The sequence below is a fragment of the Aythya fuligula genome, chromosome 10 (assembly GCF_009819795.1).
Source record: "Aythya fuligula isolate bAytFul2 chromosome 10, bAytFul2.pri, whole genome shotgun sequence".
Taxonomy (NCBI): Eukaryota; Metazoa; Chordata; class Aves; order Anseriformes; family Anatidae; genus Aythya; species Aythya fuligula.
This window is the reverse complement of record NC_045568.1, coordinates 16,348,877-16,364,388: the sequence shown is the minus strand read 5'-3', so window position 1 is coordinate 16,364,388 and position 15,512 is coordinate 16,348,877. Positions and strand designations below refer to the sequence as shown.

The following is a 15,512-nucleotide window of genomic DNA, read 5'->3' as shown; positions in this document are numbered from 1 at the left end:
CCATGTGCTGGGTGTGACATCCATCTTTAGCAAGTAATGTTTTGGGAGGTAATCTGTATGGATGAGAAAATGAACGTACTATTTCATCCTTAACAAGAACCGCTGCAATGAAGAGGAAATGCAAAAAACACTCAAAATTATCCTTTTCTTTACTTGCAAAAAGGTTACTTTTTTTTTTTTTTAAAATGTTTTCACTTAAACACTATCATTTACTTAGGCTTAGGGATATGTTTATAAGAATTATGCATTATGGCATGTTTTTTTTTGTTTGTTTGTTTGTTTTTTAAACTCTACTTAATTGCAAAAACATTACTGATTGTTCTGCATTAAGAAGACCAAAGCATAGCTATGATTTAGCTTTTTATGCATCCTGGGGAAGCTATGAGAAAGGCAGCACCCGCAAGTGCTGCACACCCATGACAGATACAGAGAGGAATCTTTGGAAGCCTAGAAGGAATGTAATTTTGCAATTCACTCCTCTCCTTACTTGTAAGGACAATACATTGGGACCAATCCTTAGCTGATCCCAAATTCCTGCATCCCAAGCAGGTTTCCTAACAATAATCACTATTGGATTTCTCTGAAACATCCACATATATACCTTTGTATCCCATATTCAAAGAAAGCTAGCTCTTGCTTGCCTTGCTGATTGCTTGGGACCTATTCAATCTACGTTGTCTTTGGTTTATATTTACAAACAGGGTGACTAAATGTGGAGACAGTGAATCTCAATACTTTTTATACTTCAAAGATCAGATATCTTCCGCCATAGACGTACACAAAAATCATCCCTTGGTGACTAACATAGACTGAGCATTTGCATGGTGTTTTTGCATTTACCAAATCTAAACAATAAAAAATATAGTAAAGAAGCTTCTCCACAATCTATGTTATGCATTGAAAGTGCTCCTCATAGCATTAAATGATAGTGTTGCATGCAATCCACACACATTATCTGAAAGCTTATATACCTGTTATATATATAAACCTAATGCAGACAGCTATAATAGTTTGTATGAATAGGGAACACTGTGCTTATTGAGCCACAGTCATGAAACTAAAAATGAAATTATATTTCCTCCATCATAATACTGAAGTCAGTATATAACATTTTGAAAGAACAAGCACACAGTAATACCTAGGTTAATATTGGGTACCATACATTATTGCTCAATGCTATCAAAAAGCTGCATCTTCAGATTCTTTATTGAAACATATTGCATTACTTAAATTGTCATGACAAAGACAAAACTGTTCAATTTCAGATTTTCCTAGCACCTCTGTTTTTATGAAATTGCAATTTTTTTTTTCTAATAGAAGTATAATTTATTTACTGATTAAATTCCAATAAAGGAGATGTTTGGTCCTGATTTAAAAAAAAAAAACACATTTAGGAATATAAGTCCTAAGCACTGACAGGAGCATTCTCCTTTGTTCCCACTGATGTCCTGGACTAGGAATAATTCTTGTTTATCCTACTATTTCATTACAAAACACTGAATAAATAATGAACAGCATAATGCCTTCATATAATGTTAAACTTTGCATTCTTCCACATAGGTGAATTTAATTTGAACTGCTATAAAATTACAAGGGTATCTCATCTGCCGCTCATTTTTCACATTTTTTTTTTCAAACTACCATTGTTAATTGCCAATGTGTGTGAATTATTTAAAGTCAACTCTGCATTATTTTGGATGGATTATCCAGAGTGTGGATTAACTAGAAGCAGACACAGACAAGGCCATTTAACTCATGAGTTTGTTTGACATGCCACACCTGTGTCCGCACCAGCCCCCATGTCTTTCCACATCAGTGGAAATGAGGCATTTTTCCAAACTTGTCTGCCGGGACTCACTTTCATGAAACCATGGCCCAGCCTGGGAGCTGTTCTGTGTTAGATTTTATAGCCAGATGATGAGATGCAAGCTACCAGGGCTCCGATTTTATGGATTGTCCTTCAGGAGGGCCAGAATTCAGCTTTGGCGTTAACAAACAGGTTTTACCCGTGGGTGAAGAAGGAACTGAGGCACCTCTTGGAGTTCTGACTAAAGTACCTACTAAGAGTCAGCTGCATCGCAGCAGGGTTTATCAGGGCTTATTATAAGTTCATTTACTATTCCCCATTAATCTTTTTAAAGTGCTTTTAATCATGAAAGAAGGGGAGCAACAGTGCAGTACCTCAGCAGGTGACCGCTTGCATCTGAGCAACATCAGCCCATGCTACCTAAGCTGCCCATCGCTATCAACCACTGCCTCCTCTACTTCTTCTTCTCCATCCTCCTCCTTTTCTTTTTCTCTTTCTTCTTCTTTCTCCTCCGACCTCCCGCCCCAGCCCCGCACCGCTACTCCCTAGCTGCCAAGCACCAAGATGTCTCCCTCCCTCCCTTCCCTCGTCTCCTCACGGCTCCCCCCACCCCTGTCTCCCCTTGGCACCGTGCCCCGCAAGGACACATCCCCGCATCCAGCGCCCTGCCCGGCCCCTCTCCGCCCCTCCGGGGCCCTGAGGCACCCATGGGGCCGAGCAAGCTTCCGCCCGGGGAGCGGGACAGGGCGGAGACAGCGGCGGGCAGGCTGCGCGGCTTAAGATGGCGGCTCCCCTGGCCAAGCAGGCGGGGGCCGTGCTGCGGGACCTGGCGCTGCGATCCGCCCGCCTGCGGGGCGGCTGCCCGGTGAGTGAGGCACGGCCCCGGGGCGCCGAGGGAGGGCGACGGGCACCGCACCCGGCGTGCTGGGAGCCTCTAGGGAAAGCGCCGTGCTTCCTCCGTCCCTCCAGTCGTTGCTCGCTGGCTACAGAAGCTGCTGCTGCTTTCTCCTCGGTGCCCGGCTGGGGTTGCGCCTCGCAGCCGCCCCGTCGGAGCGGGGCTCTGCCAAGCGAGCGCCCGTTGGTGGCCGGAGGGAGGAGGAGACCTTTGCGTGCCTCCTTCGTGCTTCCCAGGCTGCTGCTAGTCAGGTTTCGGCTGCCAGATGTGCTGAGCCTGAATCCACGCAGTGTATGCAGGGCTGGAAATAAACAAATAAGCCCCCATCTCGGGAATATGCCCTACGGGGTTGGGGCAAAGCGTTGGTAGCGGCGCTACGGCCATGGCAATCCCTGGTTGGGGTGAAGTGGCACCGTGCCACCCCGCTTCTTGAGCACATGATGGTATCAGGACATGTCTGTTTTCTTCAGATGGTCTTTGGAAGGCTCTAGCATGGCGTGTTGGTCCTGGGAATTTAGGAGGTACTTTCACTTTCCATAGTGCAAGTGTAGAGTGTATCAATGCTGCTTAACGTAATCCTTTTAACCATTGTTCAGCATGGCTGCAGAATATCCCCTTCCTCAAAATTAAAAATAATTTAAGTATATTAACAGCAGGAGTAGGTGATGCCATGCCTGGAATACATCGTGTATCAAAACACGTGGTGGTGCCCCTCAGGTGGCAGCATTGCCGCGGGGTGTGCCGCTGGGCTGGCGCGGGCTTTGCCTGGGTGGCCACAGGTGGGTGCTCGGCCTCCCTTGGGGTCAGGGGTGAGCGGGCGCGAAGGAGGGAGCTCCTCTGAGCGGTGGCAGGAGTTCTTTTTTCACCTTGACTGCCAAACAGCAGAAATGCCAAAGATAAAGTGAGATACGTACATTTGAGATAGCTCCGGTGCCTTCGGCAACCAGCCTCTTTATTTGGTCTCTTTATCAGATCAGCAGCTGCACAGGAGTTTACTTGGGTCCACGCTCCTGAGTGTAAACGTTTTGCTGAAAGCAAAAGCCTCCTGAGCGAGCAGAGCTCATTCCTAGCCAGGTCTGCTCCACCGGTGCCGCTGGGATGCTCGGGTCTGCTAGCATGGGACAGCTGTCTGATAAAGCACTGTGCAGGGCTGAGCATAACTCGTGATGCGCATCTTCTTTTGTGCGGATTGTCTTTTAACTCAAGGGAAGTTAGCCAGCTTGGTTTTAAGTCTGAAATCTTTCATGTCCAGCTCTCCTTTTCCAGCCGTGGGTGGAGTGCTTGGCAATTCATTGCAATTGACTAGCTGATGTAGTGCGGGTCCATTTTGTTTATATGTTTATAAATACAGAATGTGTGTTTGTATTCATGCACTTAAGTATGTATACAAACACATGAATGCTTGTATATATACATTTAAATCTGTTTGCACTGATTAGCAATCCTGTCAGTCCCAACAAGGTGTTTGGTGCTCCTGCTTGCTCCTGCTTTACGTGGTTGAAGATAGGTTTCTGCCATGACTACTTCAGTACCTCTGACTTAAGTCAGAACCCAATAAGGAGCCCAGAGCTAACCTGTCTGGTTTTGTATGCGTCCTTACTCTTTCTGTAGGGCTGTGATCGGAGCATCTTCGTAGGGCATGTCAGCTCAGATTCTCAAGATCAGTAGGATATGAAGGTGGCCAACCTTTTAAACTTTTTTGTGCGTTACTTTTGAAATAGAACTATTGTTCTCATATAATAAATGACGCTTTATTGTTTCTGAATTTTGTCAGATAATAAGAGATAATAATAAGTTAATAGATCTACCAAGATCTATTATAAGATCTATCTATGCTTTCCAATCGAACTGTTTTCAAAGAACCCAATTAATACTGTATGACAACAAAGTGTTTTCTTAATTTCAAAGTGAAACATTTTTCCTGTAGAAAGCTCTTCGTTTTTGCAGTACTGCGTTATAGAGTTCCCATCTAAAGTCATCTGCTAACCTCCTCCATCTCGGACTTCAAAGTACAAACCTTACTCAGTGTACAATTTGAGTCCAGATCCTATGGTGCTACAAAGTAGGATGAAGAACCTGAGAGTGAGAGAGGCCTGCCATTGAAATAACTGTTCTAATTTGGATCATTCACTAACTTTTTTCAGACCAGAAATTATACCAATACTTTTTTTTTGCTCTTTTATGGTAAATAGGCTTTGAGGATGAAAAAATTAATCTATCACAGTGTTCTTTTCATAGGTGAGGGTCCTCCATACAGCAAGGATATCAGCAAGAAAAAGCAGGGTTAAAAAGTTTAACTTAAAAGTTAAGTGTTTCTTCTGTGAGCGTGTACTTTATTTCACATTTGCCAAGCTCCAATTGTGTGACAAGTTGTGCGTTTGCTTAGTCAATTGTTGGTGAGCTGGTGCCAGGAGATGGTCATGTTCTTTTTGCATACTGAGGCAAGACAGTGTTGCCTTGATTTGCAGTATTGATTTGTGGATCAGTTTTGTTTCTAATCCAGTGCCCTCTGTTTTCCTAACCCTGTGTGAGCAGATGCCTGGTGAGATTTAAAATCTTTCCTCATAAGCCTTATGACTTATTATTGGCGTGGTGTTTGTACACTTTGTTGCAAAATTACTTATTTCAAAACTGATTATGCTGTACATAGTTATAATGAAACTATAGTTTTGTAGTTTTGAGAAGTTTGGTTGTATGCTGTTGTAGTAACTGACATGAACAAACATTTTTCTGTGTAACTTTATATTAAGAGTAGAATAAATAGTACTTGATCTTATCCAATGAAATATTTTATCATCTTTCAGCTTTGCCTTTGGCATTTTACCATTTTATAACTGTTAACTTTTTTTTTTTTTTTTTTTTTACCCCTTTTTACTTTTTATATTCTTGATAGGTTCAATTCTTTGTGTTCGTGGAGTTTAAATCTGACCAAGTGTTTCAAGAAGATAAAAGATAGATTTCAGTTGTCTGCAGTGCATGTGGACAAGCGTATTTAGACCTGCTCTTACTGGAGCAATATTTGTAAAGAGCTGTGACAAACGCTCCAGGGACCACTCTGCAGCAGAATTCAATCTTGTTGGCTAGCAACAAATAGGTTCCATTGAAGGCTGTTTATTTGAATGGGAGTTGGATTGGGCCCTTTGGGAGAATGCTGTGTTTTCAAAATAGCTTCAGATGCAGTGGATTTCAGCGATGAATATAAATAAGAAACAATTAAATCAGAATCATAACAAAATGCTTAAGGTAACTCCAGTTTTCTAATATAGTGAGCAGATACAGCCAGCATTATGCAACCCTATTCTAGTCTTCAAAACCGTCCTCTGTCCTACCGTAACATTTCCAAATTTCACGGATGTTGAAAATATGAGAATAAACTAAAAAGATGGGATGGAACAATATTCCTGTTTTAAAATCTGCTGAATTCTCAATAGCTTAAAAATAGAGAAGTTAGTTCACTGCAGATGCTTTCAGTTCTTAAACTTGAAAACCCATGAAGCCTCGTTAATGCTGAACAGAGGAAGTTCTGTCTTTGTTATGAAGGTATCAGCAGTAAGTGAAGCTAATGATCTTCCATGCAACAGAGAATATTATTGAAGTAACTTGCAATTCATGACTTTAGAAGCTACTCCAATGCCAGTGTTTTTGTTCTTTTCTTGTATTTATGTTAAGTTGTTAGAAGTTGATGAAGGTTCAAGTTCAGCCCGTTTCTCGATTTGCCTTTCTTTGGTTGACAGCTTTGCTATAATTTTTAAAGTTTTACATTCAGAGGCAGCAGTACATGACCCTCAGACTTTCACAAATGGTTAGGTGTTTGGTTCAAATATGCTTAAGAAAAACATCTGCAAAGTCCTCTTCAAACTGTAGGCAAAACTGTAGTGCCAAAGCAGAACAGAAGTCTGGCACACTTCTTCCTGGCTCTTCTGTTAAACGTGGTTATTGAATCCTTCTTGGGGATGGAAATAAAAAATGTAAACATAATGTTAAGACTGGTTTAATTTATTTAAGTAGCTTTATACTGTTGGATCTTTTGTCTTAGAAACAGTATGGCTCTAGCACAATATTCACAGCATTATCTAGAAGTAGAAAACGATTGCACTTTGCAGCTTTCATTGGCCAGTCTTTGTACTTCATCTAAATATATTCAGGGGATAGGGTTAATTAGGTTGAAAAAAAAACAGACAGGCTTCATGAATATGACATTTGTCTGAGAATTAGCTGGGACCCCCATGTTCTTAAACCTGTCTGTGGATAAGTAAATCCTTCCTCCCTACATTCCATCTGAATGCCCAATCAGTTCACCTAAAGATACTCCTTACTGTGCTTGGGTATATGTAGGATTAATTAAAGTTTTTGCCATAAAAGTGCTTTTTCATTGATTGGCCTCCTCAGGTGCTAGTTAAGTGTCAATAGACAAACTCCGTTTCCTTTGTAGGTCTGGTGTCTTCATCTGGTTTTCTTCTGTTCTTCTCTTTCCCTGGAATATTGTCTGTTTGCGTGGTGTTTTTTGTTTTTTTTTTTGTTTTTTTTATATGTATTTTGTCTTAAACAACAAGGCTAGTATGAGGAATGCAGGAGGGTGAAGAAGTTCTTTGGGAATATGGAAGAGTGCAAAGAGTGTTAACAAACCAAACATTCAGTGTTCCTAAAAGTAGATCACTTTTCCAATATATTTCCCTCGCTCTTGTTTTGAATGTTCATTTTCAGCAAAAGTTGGAAATTTAGTGCCTAGAGATATGATTCCTGCACTGGTCTTGGAGACTCACTTACAGGTAGAGTTCTGGGATTACTTAACCCCTACTGATTTATTCTTTTTGTTGCAGTGGACCACAATGAGTAATGACTAGCTCAGCTCATTATTGCCTCAGACAGTCCAATATTTCGGTGCATGTTTGAGACTATAATCTGCAGCTTTGAGGGTATACCCTAAGGATTTTCTTCAGAAAATTCCCTTCTTTAATTTCCTCTCCTGAGGAAGCCAGTTTCTAGCCATCTGTGTATCAGAACTGTATGCTCATCTTCCACCTCAGCATTTTAATAAAATACAGGGCACAGACAGAAATCATGTTATCACTGCAACTGCTTATAACAGTAACTTGGAGAATGATAATTAAACATTGATCCATAATTAATGGTGAGCTATTGATCTTAGTTTAACTAGATTACACAGTAGCTATAGGCATCAAACTATGAGGAGAAGCTGAGATGGAGTATAGTAAAGAAGTCTGTAGTAGCGGTAGTATGCTGTGCTGGTGGATAGATGCTCTTCAAGTCTCTGTTGTTTGGATGTTACTTAAGACAGATTCTAAATTGTAAGCCAAAGCCCTATGCTGATATGGTAATGGAAATAAGAAAATAAGAGCCCAATGCTTGTGTTTTTTCGTGTGTCTTTGTTTGTGACACTGAGCTGATAGTGATGTTCTTCTATGATTAATGACTAAATGTTGATTTTGAGGGAATTGGAAAATAGGAATTATTGACTGACTTGTCACTACGCTTGTTTAATCCTCAGTTAAAATATACTGATAGCACACAATACACTTAGTAAATGAGAATTTTTCAGTATCGCTTTTATCTAAAAGGAGCTGGTTTGTTGAGCAGATTTACCCATGATTTTTTTCTTTCTGGTCTCTTTCTGCCTGCTCACAGGTTTCCTAGACTACGAGAGTCTGTATTCCAAAATTGAATTACCTTTTGTTTTAGTTCTGTAATGATCTGATTAGCATATAAGCTTAGGAGCCAAACTCATAAAGCTCAAGGCACTGTCCCTACTGGGGACAAATGTGGGTTGGGCTGTTTCACTTGAAAAGTTTCATTTAAGAAAAGTACCTTCTTAACATTTTGTAAGTGCTTCATTATTATTCATTGTAGTTTATTTACCTTGCACATTAGTGCTTGGTGACAGATCAATTTCAGTCCATCCAGTTTGTCTCTGATTTGTGCAGTGGTGCTTTATTGATTGGCCCTGGGGAGCAAAAGTAGTTTAAACTTGCCTCTATAATTTGTATCTTTGTATAATTAATGATTTAGATTTTTGTTTTCTGCTTTTTGTAATAGAAAGGTGTAGATTTGTGGTATTTACAAGGGAGACACCAAGGGTTATATGCATATCTTTATCTGTTAAATGAGTTTGTACAAGAGGCATTATGAATGTACAACTTTGCAGGGCTCTTTACGGCTTTGTAGAGTGAACATCTGACTCATTTTATAAAGCTTCTGGCCATTTTAAGTTAATAATCTGTTTGTCTTAAGGCAGAAAAGACACAATACTGACCTTCAGGATTCAGTGGGCATTAACTCAGTTTGGAGCAAGAGTTTTGTTTGTTTGATTACACTGTAAATGGAAGGGTTTTATTTGTCTGAAAATGGATAGATACTTTGAGAGCATCAGTAGCAGCAACTTTAAACACCCATTCGTACGGTGAGCATTTAGAATACTTCTGGAGCAATAAGCAAACTCATGGGAGCAATAACTGGGAAAGATGAAAAATGGCAAGGTATTATAGGAGTAGATAGACTCTGAGGACTATAAGCAATGAGCAATAGTCTCAATTTGTGTCAGGAGGAGAGAGAATCACTCTTACTGTAGTTACTTTGCTTTGGAGCTGAACTCTCATCCACCTAAATTCTTTCTGAGATGCAGAAGTTTTGTAGGAATTGCAAGGAATGAAGAGTTAAGGGAGACTTTCTGGTCGTGTTTGGTAGGATCGTCTGCTTTTTCAAGGCTTTTGACTAAAAATTCAGGAGCTGCAAATTAAAAACCAAGCAGAAATTACTAGTTGAACCCTTCACGTCTCATTTTTCTGAGATCATCCTCTGAGGGATCCATGGGCAAAAGAACAGTTTAATTTGACAGCTCCTTATTTAGTGGCAGCCAAGAAAGCAGTTACTGCCTTGCAACAACAACAAAAAGTTGCTCCTGTATAATATTGGTATGAAAGTGTCTGGGAAATTACAGTTATGGGAAAGATTACATATGCAAATTATAGATAAGTGATAGGTAAGATAAGATACAGATTTCTGTCTATGAAAATTATAGACGAAAGTGCTATTAAAAGCAACAGAATACTTACTATCAGCAGCTTACTTGCTTAGCTTTTTAAGGTCTGAAGATGGCATGAGAAATTTATTTTCACTTAAATTATTTAGCTTCTTCAACCCTGCCATTCCAAACACATTGGAAATAGTGAATGTATTTAATTGAGCTCTTTCATGCAGAGTTTCGGTCTGGATTTGTTTTTCAGTTAGATGGCTCAGACTGAAATAGTCTACAGCGATGCCATAAATTTAGAGGAACTGGTGTTTAGAGCTTGCTTTGAACATGGTGTGGAAGATGAGGTAAGAACAAATGAGATGTGTGGGAACCAGCTGAGAGCCTGTGGGTCGAGATCAGTGGGCAGACTGCTGTTAGTGGATGGGGCATTGCGAGACCATTGCTTAGCAGTGGGAGGCTTGAGGTGGATCTGGGATGTCTTGCTTAGTGTTGTGTCATGGAGGAGCCTGGGGCTGGGAGGAGCGGGTTTGAGTTGCTGATCCCACGGAATTGGTGCTTCTCTCCTTGTCCCCTCATGCAGAAGGCTCTCTGGGGGTCTCCTGGCCAGCTACAGACTGGATTTTTGAATACTATGGTTATTACTTTGCATTCTCTTATGAGCAGACACGTTGGGTCGACGTTAGCTTTGCTGGTGACCTCCGTCACTTAGTGCCTGATTAATGCTATCAGCTCGCAGGTAGGCTGTGTTTTTAAAGAGCTACTCGACGATCATGCTTCTGATGAAGGATTGCTCTCCCCTACTCCCTTGGCTCGCTGATTAGCTTTTATTGTACGCTGCGCTTCCCCATGTCTGAAAGTCTCAATCATTCCAAATGGCCAAGCGCAGGCGGTGAACGCGCCTGCATTTCCAGAAGGCAAGAAATCAGAGATGGCTTTGTTTTAAAGATGACTTAAAATAGACTTTCACTTGCCTGGATTGTTTGATCAGCGCTGTTAGAAATGTAGAAATACACTTTAAGGTCAGAGTCTTTGATGATGAAGAGATAATGCTGTTCATGGTGTCCCAAACTTGCTTTGAGGTTTGAGGATGACAGCAAGGTGAAATTCCAGTGTGAATTATGAAAAAAATATTATTTAAAAAAAAACTACTTGCAAAGTAAGGAAAAATGCTCATAACCTTTGGTTTTCTATTAAAAAGCATACTTTCATTCATAATTCTGTGACAGGTTCTGGTTTCTCTGTGGCTGTGCCCCAGCAGCCAGAAAGCTGTCTTCCTCTTGCATGTTTGTTCCTTTACATTTGCTTCGTATCAATCTAAGTCAAGTAGTCTAATTAAAATCAAGTTGTTTTTAACAATAAAAGGTGAAGCATTCCGATTTAAACAAAAACTGTGTACCAGTCAGTTTTTGGGTGCTTCCAGGTTAGAAATTGTTACTGATAGTTCTGCACTAGTTTGCTAAACAAGGTATGACTTAGGCATGCAGTGAATCTGTTTGTGTAGACACTTTTATATTTCTTTTTCTACCGTTGTGGACATTTGCATGTTTATTGCTTGGGAGTGTTACGCTGCTTAGCGCTCAAAGTCATAATCTTATATGATGACATAATTAGGTAGCATGGAAATTATGATGATTTGGCTGCAAGTATTGAAGAGCTGGAACAAAAACTGTGATTATGTTTCATATTTGCTTCTCTACGAGGAGAAGTAGAGCTCAGACTGTCTAAACCTACACGTTATTGGTGTTTTCCTTAAAATATCAGCAATTCCTAACACGTGAGAAGGTATTCTTCCAGGGCACAGCAGGTGTGAAAAGCTTTTTTGATGGATATGATTACTTGAGTCAGGAGTTCAGGAAAGTTTCTGATCAACCTATTCACCATGCTTTGAGTTTCCTAATTATTCAGGAAGCTTAATTAGGATGAGACATATAAAAAATGCATATATCCTTATAGCTCGTGGTTGATGGTAAAATATTTTGAGCTATTTTTTCTTAGTTATATTTAATATGTAAAGCAGTTCTTCATAGTTGCATTAAAATATAATTTAAAACTTGTAAAAAAAATAAAAATAAATTAGGAAGTTAAACACTTCATAGGGCGAGAGCAGAAATATGAAATTTCCCCTTAAGATATTCAAAATAAATGAATATTTCTGACTTACGTAGAAAAGGTAGCACGCTTCCCTATCTGGGTAAGTAATGCGTATCACCAACAGTCTTACTTCATTTGCAAAGGTAAGTAGTATTTTCCAGTATTTTTTTGCAACTAATCACCCAGTTGTATATGGCAATAAGTTTATTTTCATCAGATACTTCAAAGCCGTTATTTTTCAGGTCCAGAAAGTATGCTTCTCTGAAAGCTTTGAAGTTTTAAATAAGCAAAATTGGAATAATTTGACTAAAATTAATTACTAACGCAAAACAATGCTGCTGATAGCTAGTACGTTGGCAAAAGGAGAAATTGAGTCTGTGAATTCATATTCTTGGTTCTTTTACCCAAGCAAAGGCTCTGCAAATTGAGCGTCTGTTGCGTCTTGGGCATACGTGGATGTACAAAGTTTGGTTAAAGAATGCAAGAGGCTTTTTTCAAATGTTTTCTGAAGTCAGCAGGGGGCATGTTCCCTACCTAGTGCGCAGCTGTTTGCCCCTTTGACTGGTCTATGGGCTTTGTGTTGTTGACATCCTACTTCTTCTGTGGCTTTAAATGTGTAATTCAAACCAGAAAGTGTTTGTGTAATCTCGTAGAATAAGGAGCCTGCCATATTTGGGCTCTGTTTTCAGAAGTTGTTAATGATTGACCGCTCAGCTGAACTTTGGTGGGGTTTGAGCATACTCAGCTCTGCTCAGTCAGCCTTTATATGCTAAGCAGGATGCATTGGAGAACTTGTGTCTAAAATATGCTGTTACTTAATTTGCTGCAATTTCTGTTTTTGTGTTTGTATGTAAATTGAGGCCTTGATGCTCCCCTATGTTGTGCTGCGGGATTGTGAAGGATTTAGCAATGTCCTCCTTAATTCGGAGGTGAACCTGTGGCTGCCTCACTGGAACAACTGATGAACAGGCTGGCAAAGTATGGGAAATAGAGCACTGAGGTCAGGGTCTGACTGCTGAAGAAGACATCCTTTCTACCATCTCCTTTGGTATTTGAGGACTGCAGTCCTCAAAAAACCACGTCCCCAGACATGCAGAATGATTGTCCAGGTGGTAGCTGCTAAAATCTGCCTTGTAGTGCACAAGGATGTGGGCTCAGATTCTGGTTTTATGAGATAAGGAGAACAACTGTGACAGAAGGAGCTCAAGTCTGACCCTGTGCATGTTCCTGGTAGTTTACAATGGAGCTTAGTAGGTGGGAGAGTGTATTTACAGAATAGCTGTCAAAATCCCTGTGTGTAAGCAAGCTGCAAATAAGTCTATAAAGTATAATCATTACTGGAGGCTTTAAATCTGCAATGAGTGAAGGACTTGCTTCAAGTTCATTCTTGTCTCTGCTTCCTTGCATGAGAAATAAACAGAGGGATAAATCAGAAAGCTGAGTTTATAAATGTGATTTAAAGGCACATTGGAGCATAATTGTGTAGTTTCTTTCTTTCTTGAGCTAATGGCCCAAATGAGCTGTGCATTGTAGGAACACCACACTGTGCCGCGGTATTTCTAAGGGAACGCGGAAGTTAAGCTTGGGATCATTCAGTTTGCAGCGGGTGATTATAAAAGGACAAAAAGGCATGCAAGGTAAAAATCAAAAGAACATAAGACAGAAGGGTAAAGAGAAAAATGTTCGGGAACCTTTGGACTGAAAAGGTTTCTTTTAGTAGAGAGCTATCAGGAACATTCAGGACAACTATTGAGGGAGACATTATGGTCTTTTTAAAACAACAACAAAAAAATTTCCAGCCCAGAATGCATTTACTTAAAGGCTGGCAGAGCTGAAATATAACTTGCCATTTTGTCTGCAATACTGTGAGATATTCGGGACATAACTGAGATGCCTCTAAAACAAGAGGACTTCCTTTTTTATGTATGTATTGTTATGACTTAGATTAAATGGAATAGTATTTACCCAGGAGCTTTTCAAAGCCAATCTATTTGGCTTTGTAAAGCCAAGTTTCAAAATGGTGAGTAATAGGTGAACTAGTTTGGTGCTGTCTTCTGGAGCTCTTCCGCTATTTGTGGCAAATTTTAGAGCACAGCAAAACAATTCAGTTCTGGGTTGGGGCTGCTGTGGAAAGATTCAGAAGGTGGGTTTTAAGGAAGGAGCTGGATGTAGCAAAGAAAGCCTTGACAGCAGGCAGCCACTTTGAAACTGATGGACATGCTCCTGATGTTCCTCCTGTGTGTGATTAAATGATTACAAATTGACAGATACTGTTTTTTCACTCAAGAAAATAGTCACTACAAGCAAATAGTATTTTGTTAATTTAGGAACTATTTACCTCATATTCTTAAGAGGTAAAAGGAGAAATTACACATGACACTCCCTCTGCCCCCCCAGGAGGAATTGATTTGAAAGCTGAATAGCTCCTTTTGTTTGCAGGGCCATGCTGCACTGCACTAAATCTGCACATGGACAATCTTCCACTACGCTGTTCCTGGAGGTAGGTTAGAAATTTATTAGTAGCAGGAAAAAAAAATGTGGCATAGGTGATTGTGTGAAAAACACAAGGCATCGTATTCTTTGGAGTGCCTAATCTGAGTCCTTCAAACTGTGCCCTGCAGAGCTCAGTAGTGCTGAGCTCAGGATATATAGTGGAGGGTTTCCCAAACAGAAAGTAGTCTGCTAGGGCAGACTTGGGTTAGAAAATGCCTCTGCAAGAGGTTGTGAAGCACGGTGGTTTGTGCTCTCTCCTGGGATCATGAGGTTCAGGATCTCAGGGCATGAGTTCCCATGTGTATGGAGCTTTGTGCTGCAGCAGGAGATCTTTAGGTCCATGCAGTCCTGGAATTGTACCCATTTCTGAGCTGATCATGACCATTCACTCTACCAGGCTTTCATTGTTCCTTTACATAGCGTGCAGTACGTTCTGTTTTAATTTGTTTTGAAGTAAGTCAGCCATGCTTTATAATGCTTTATGGAACTTGTCAATACTGCCTGTGTACCTGTCTAATAAAACTTCAATAAATTAGCATAATTATTAAACAAACAAATTCTCATTCTATTAGTAATTGGTGACTGCCTGTTCCTCAACAGGCAGGTGAAGTCAGCTGGCATTTATTAGTTTCTAGCCTGTTTTGTTATTTACAGGCTGGTAACCTGTACTTTATATCCTTGCCTTGTTACATCGCATTAGAATAATCACTGTTGCCCGGCGATGCAAGAAAAGGTAGATTTCCTTAACTAAAACAGATAGGATGACTAAATATATCCTCTGTAGCTTTTCCGTTAAAATAGCTTCAGTTTCTCAATTTGATGTTACTCGTTCAGGAAAGCTCTTCCCTTTATTTCTTTGGTATTTGTCACCATCTTGATGTTTCATGCTGGGATGTGCTGTGATTCCTGCCTCCCTATCTCTGGTTTGCAGCGGCTCCTATTAAAAGAACCTTGCAACTTGACAAGAGAAATTGGCTTTTCTGTGAACTATGTGGAAATCTTCAGGGGAAGATTTAACTAAGTGCTTTGTTTTGATTGCATGAGCTAGGATTAAAATGATGACACGAACGCCTAATGTAAAAATAAAAAATCCTGTTTAAAACCGTCGACTTCTGAACTATAGGTTTTCTGAAGTGTTACTCTTCTCTACAATGAACTGTGCAGTGAATTTGAGTAACTGCTTCAGGAGACATGCAGCTGAGTGCCATGCATGTAGTTTCATGTTGTTCTTCCCA

The 15,512-nt window shown here is 40.3% G+C and overlaps 1 protein-coding gene across 1 annotated transcript in view; it reads left to right on the top strand.

Moving 5' to 3' along the window:
* Positions 1-2,552: 2,552 nt before the first annotated feature.
* Positions 2,553-15,512, top strand: part of SUCLG2 (succinate-CoA ligase GDP-forming subunit beta) — a 111,312-nt gene continuing 98,352 nt past the window's right edge. Inside the window, exon 1 of the mRNA XM_032194126.1 lies at positions 2,553-2,672. Within this exon, the coding sequence (XP_032050017.1) occupies positions 2,589-2,672 (84 nt within the window). The 5' untranslated portion in view covers positions 2,553-2,588. The remainder of the gene's footprint in view (positions 2,673-15,512) is intronic.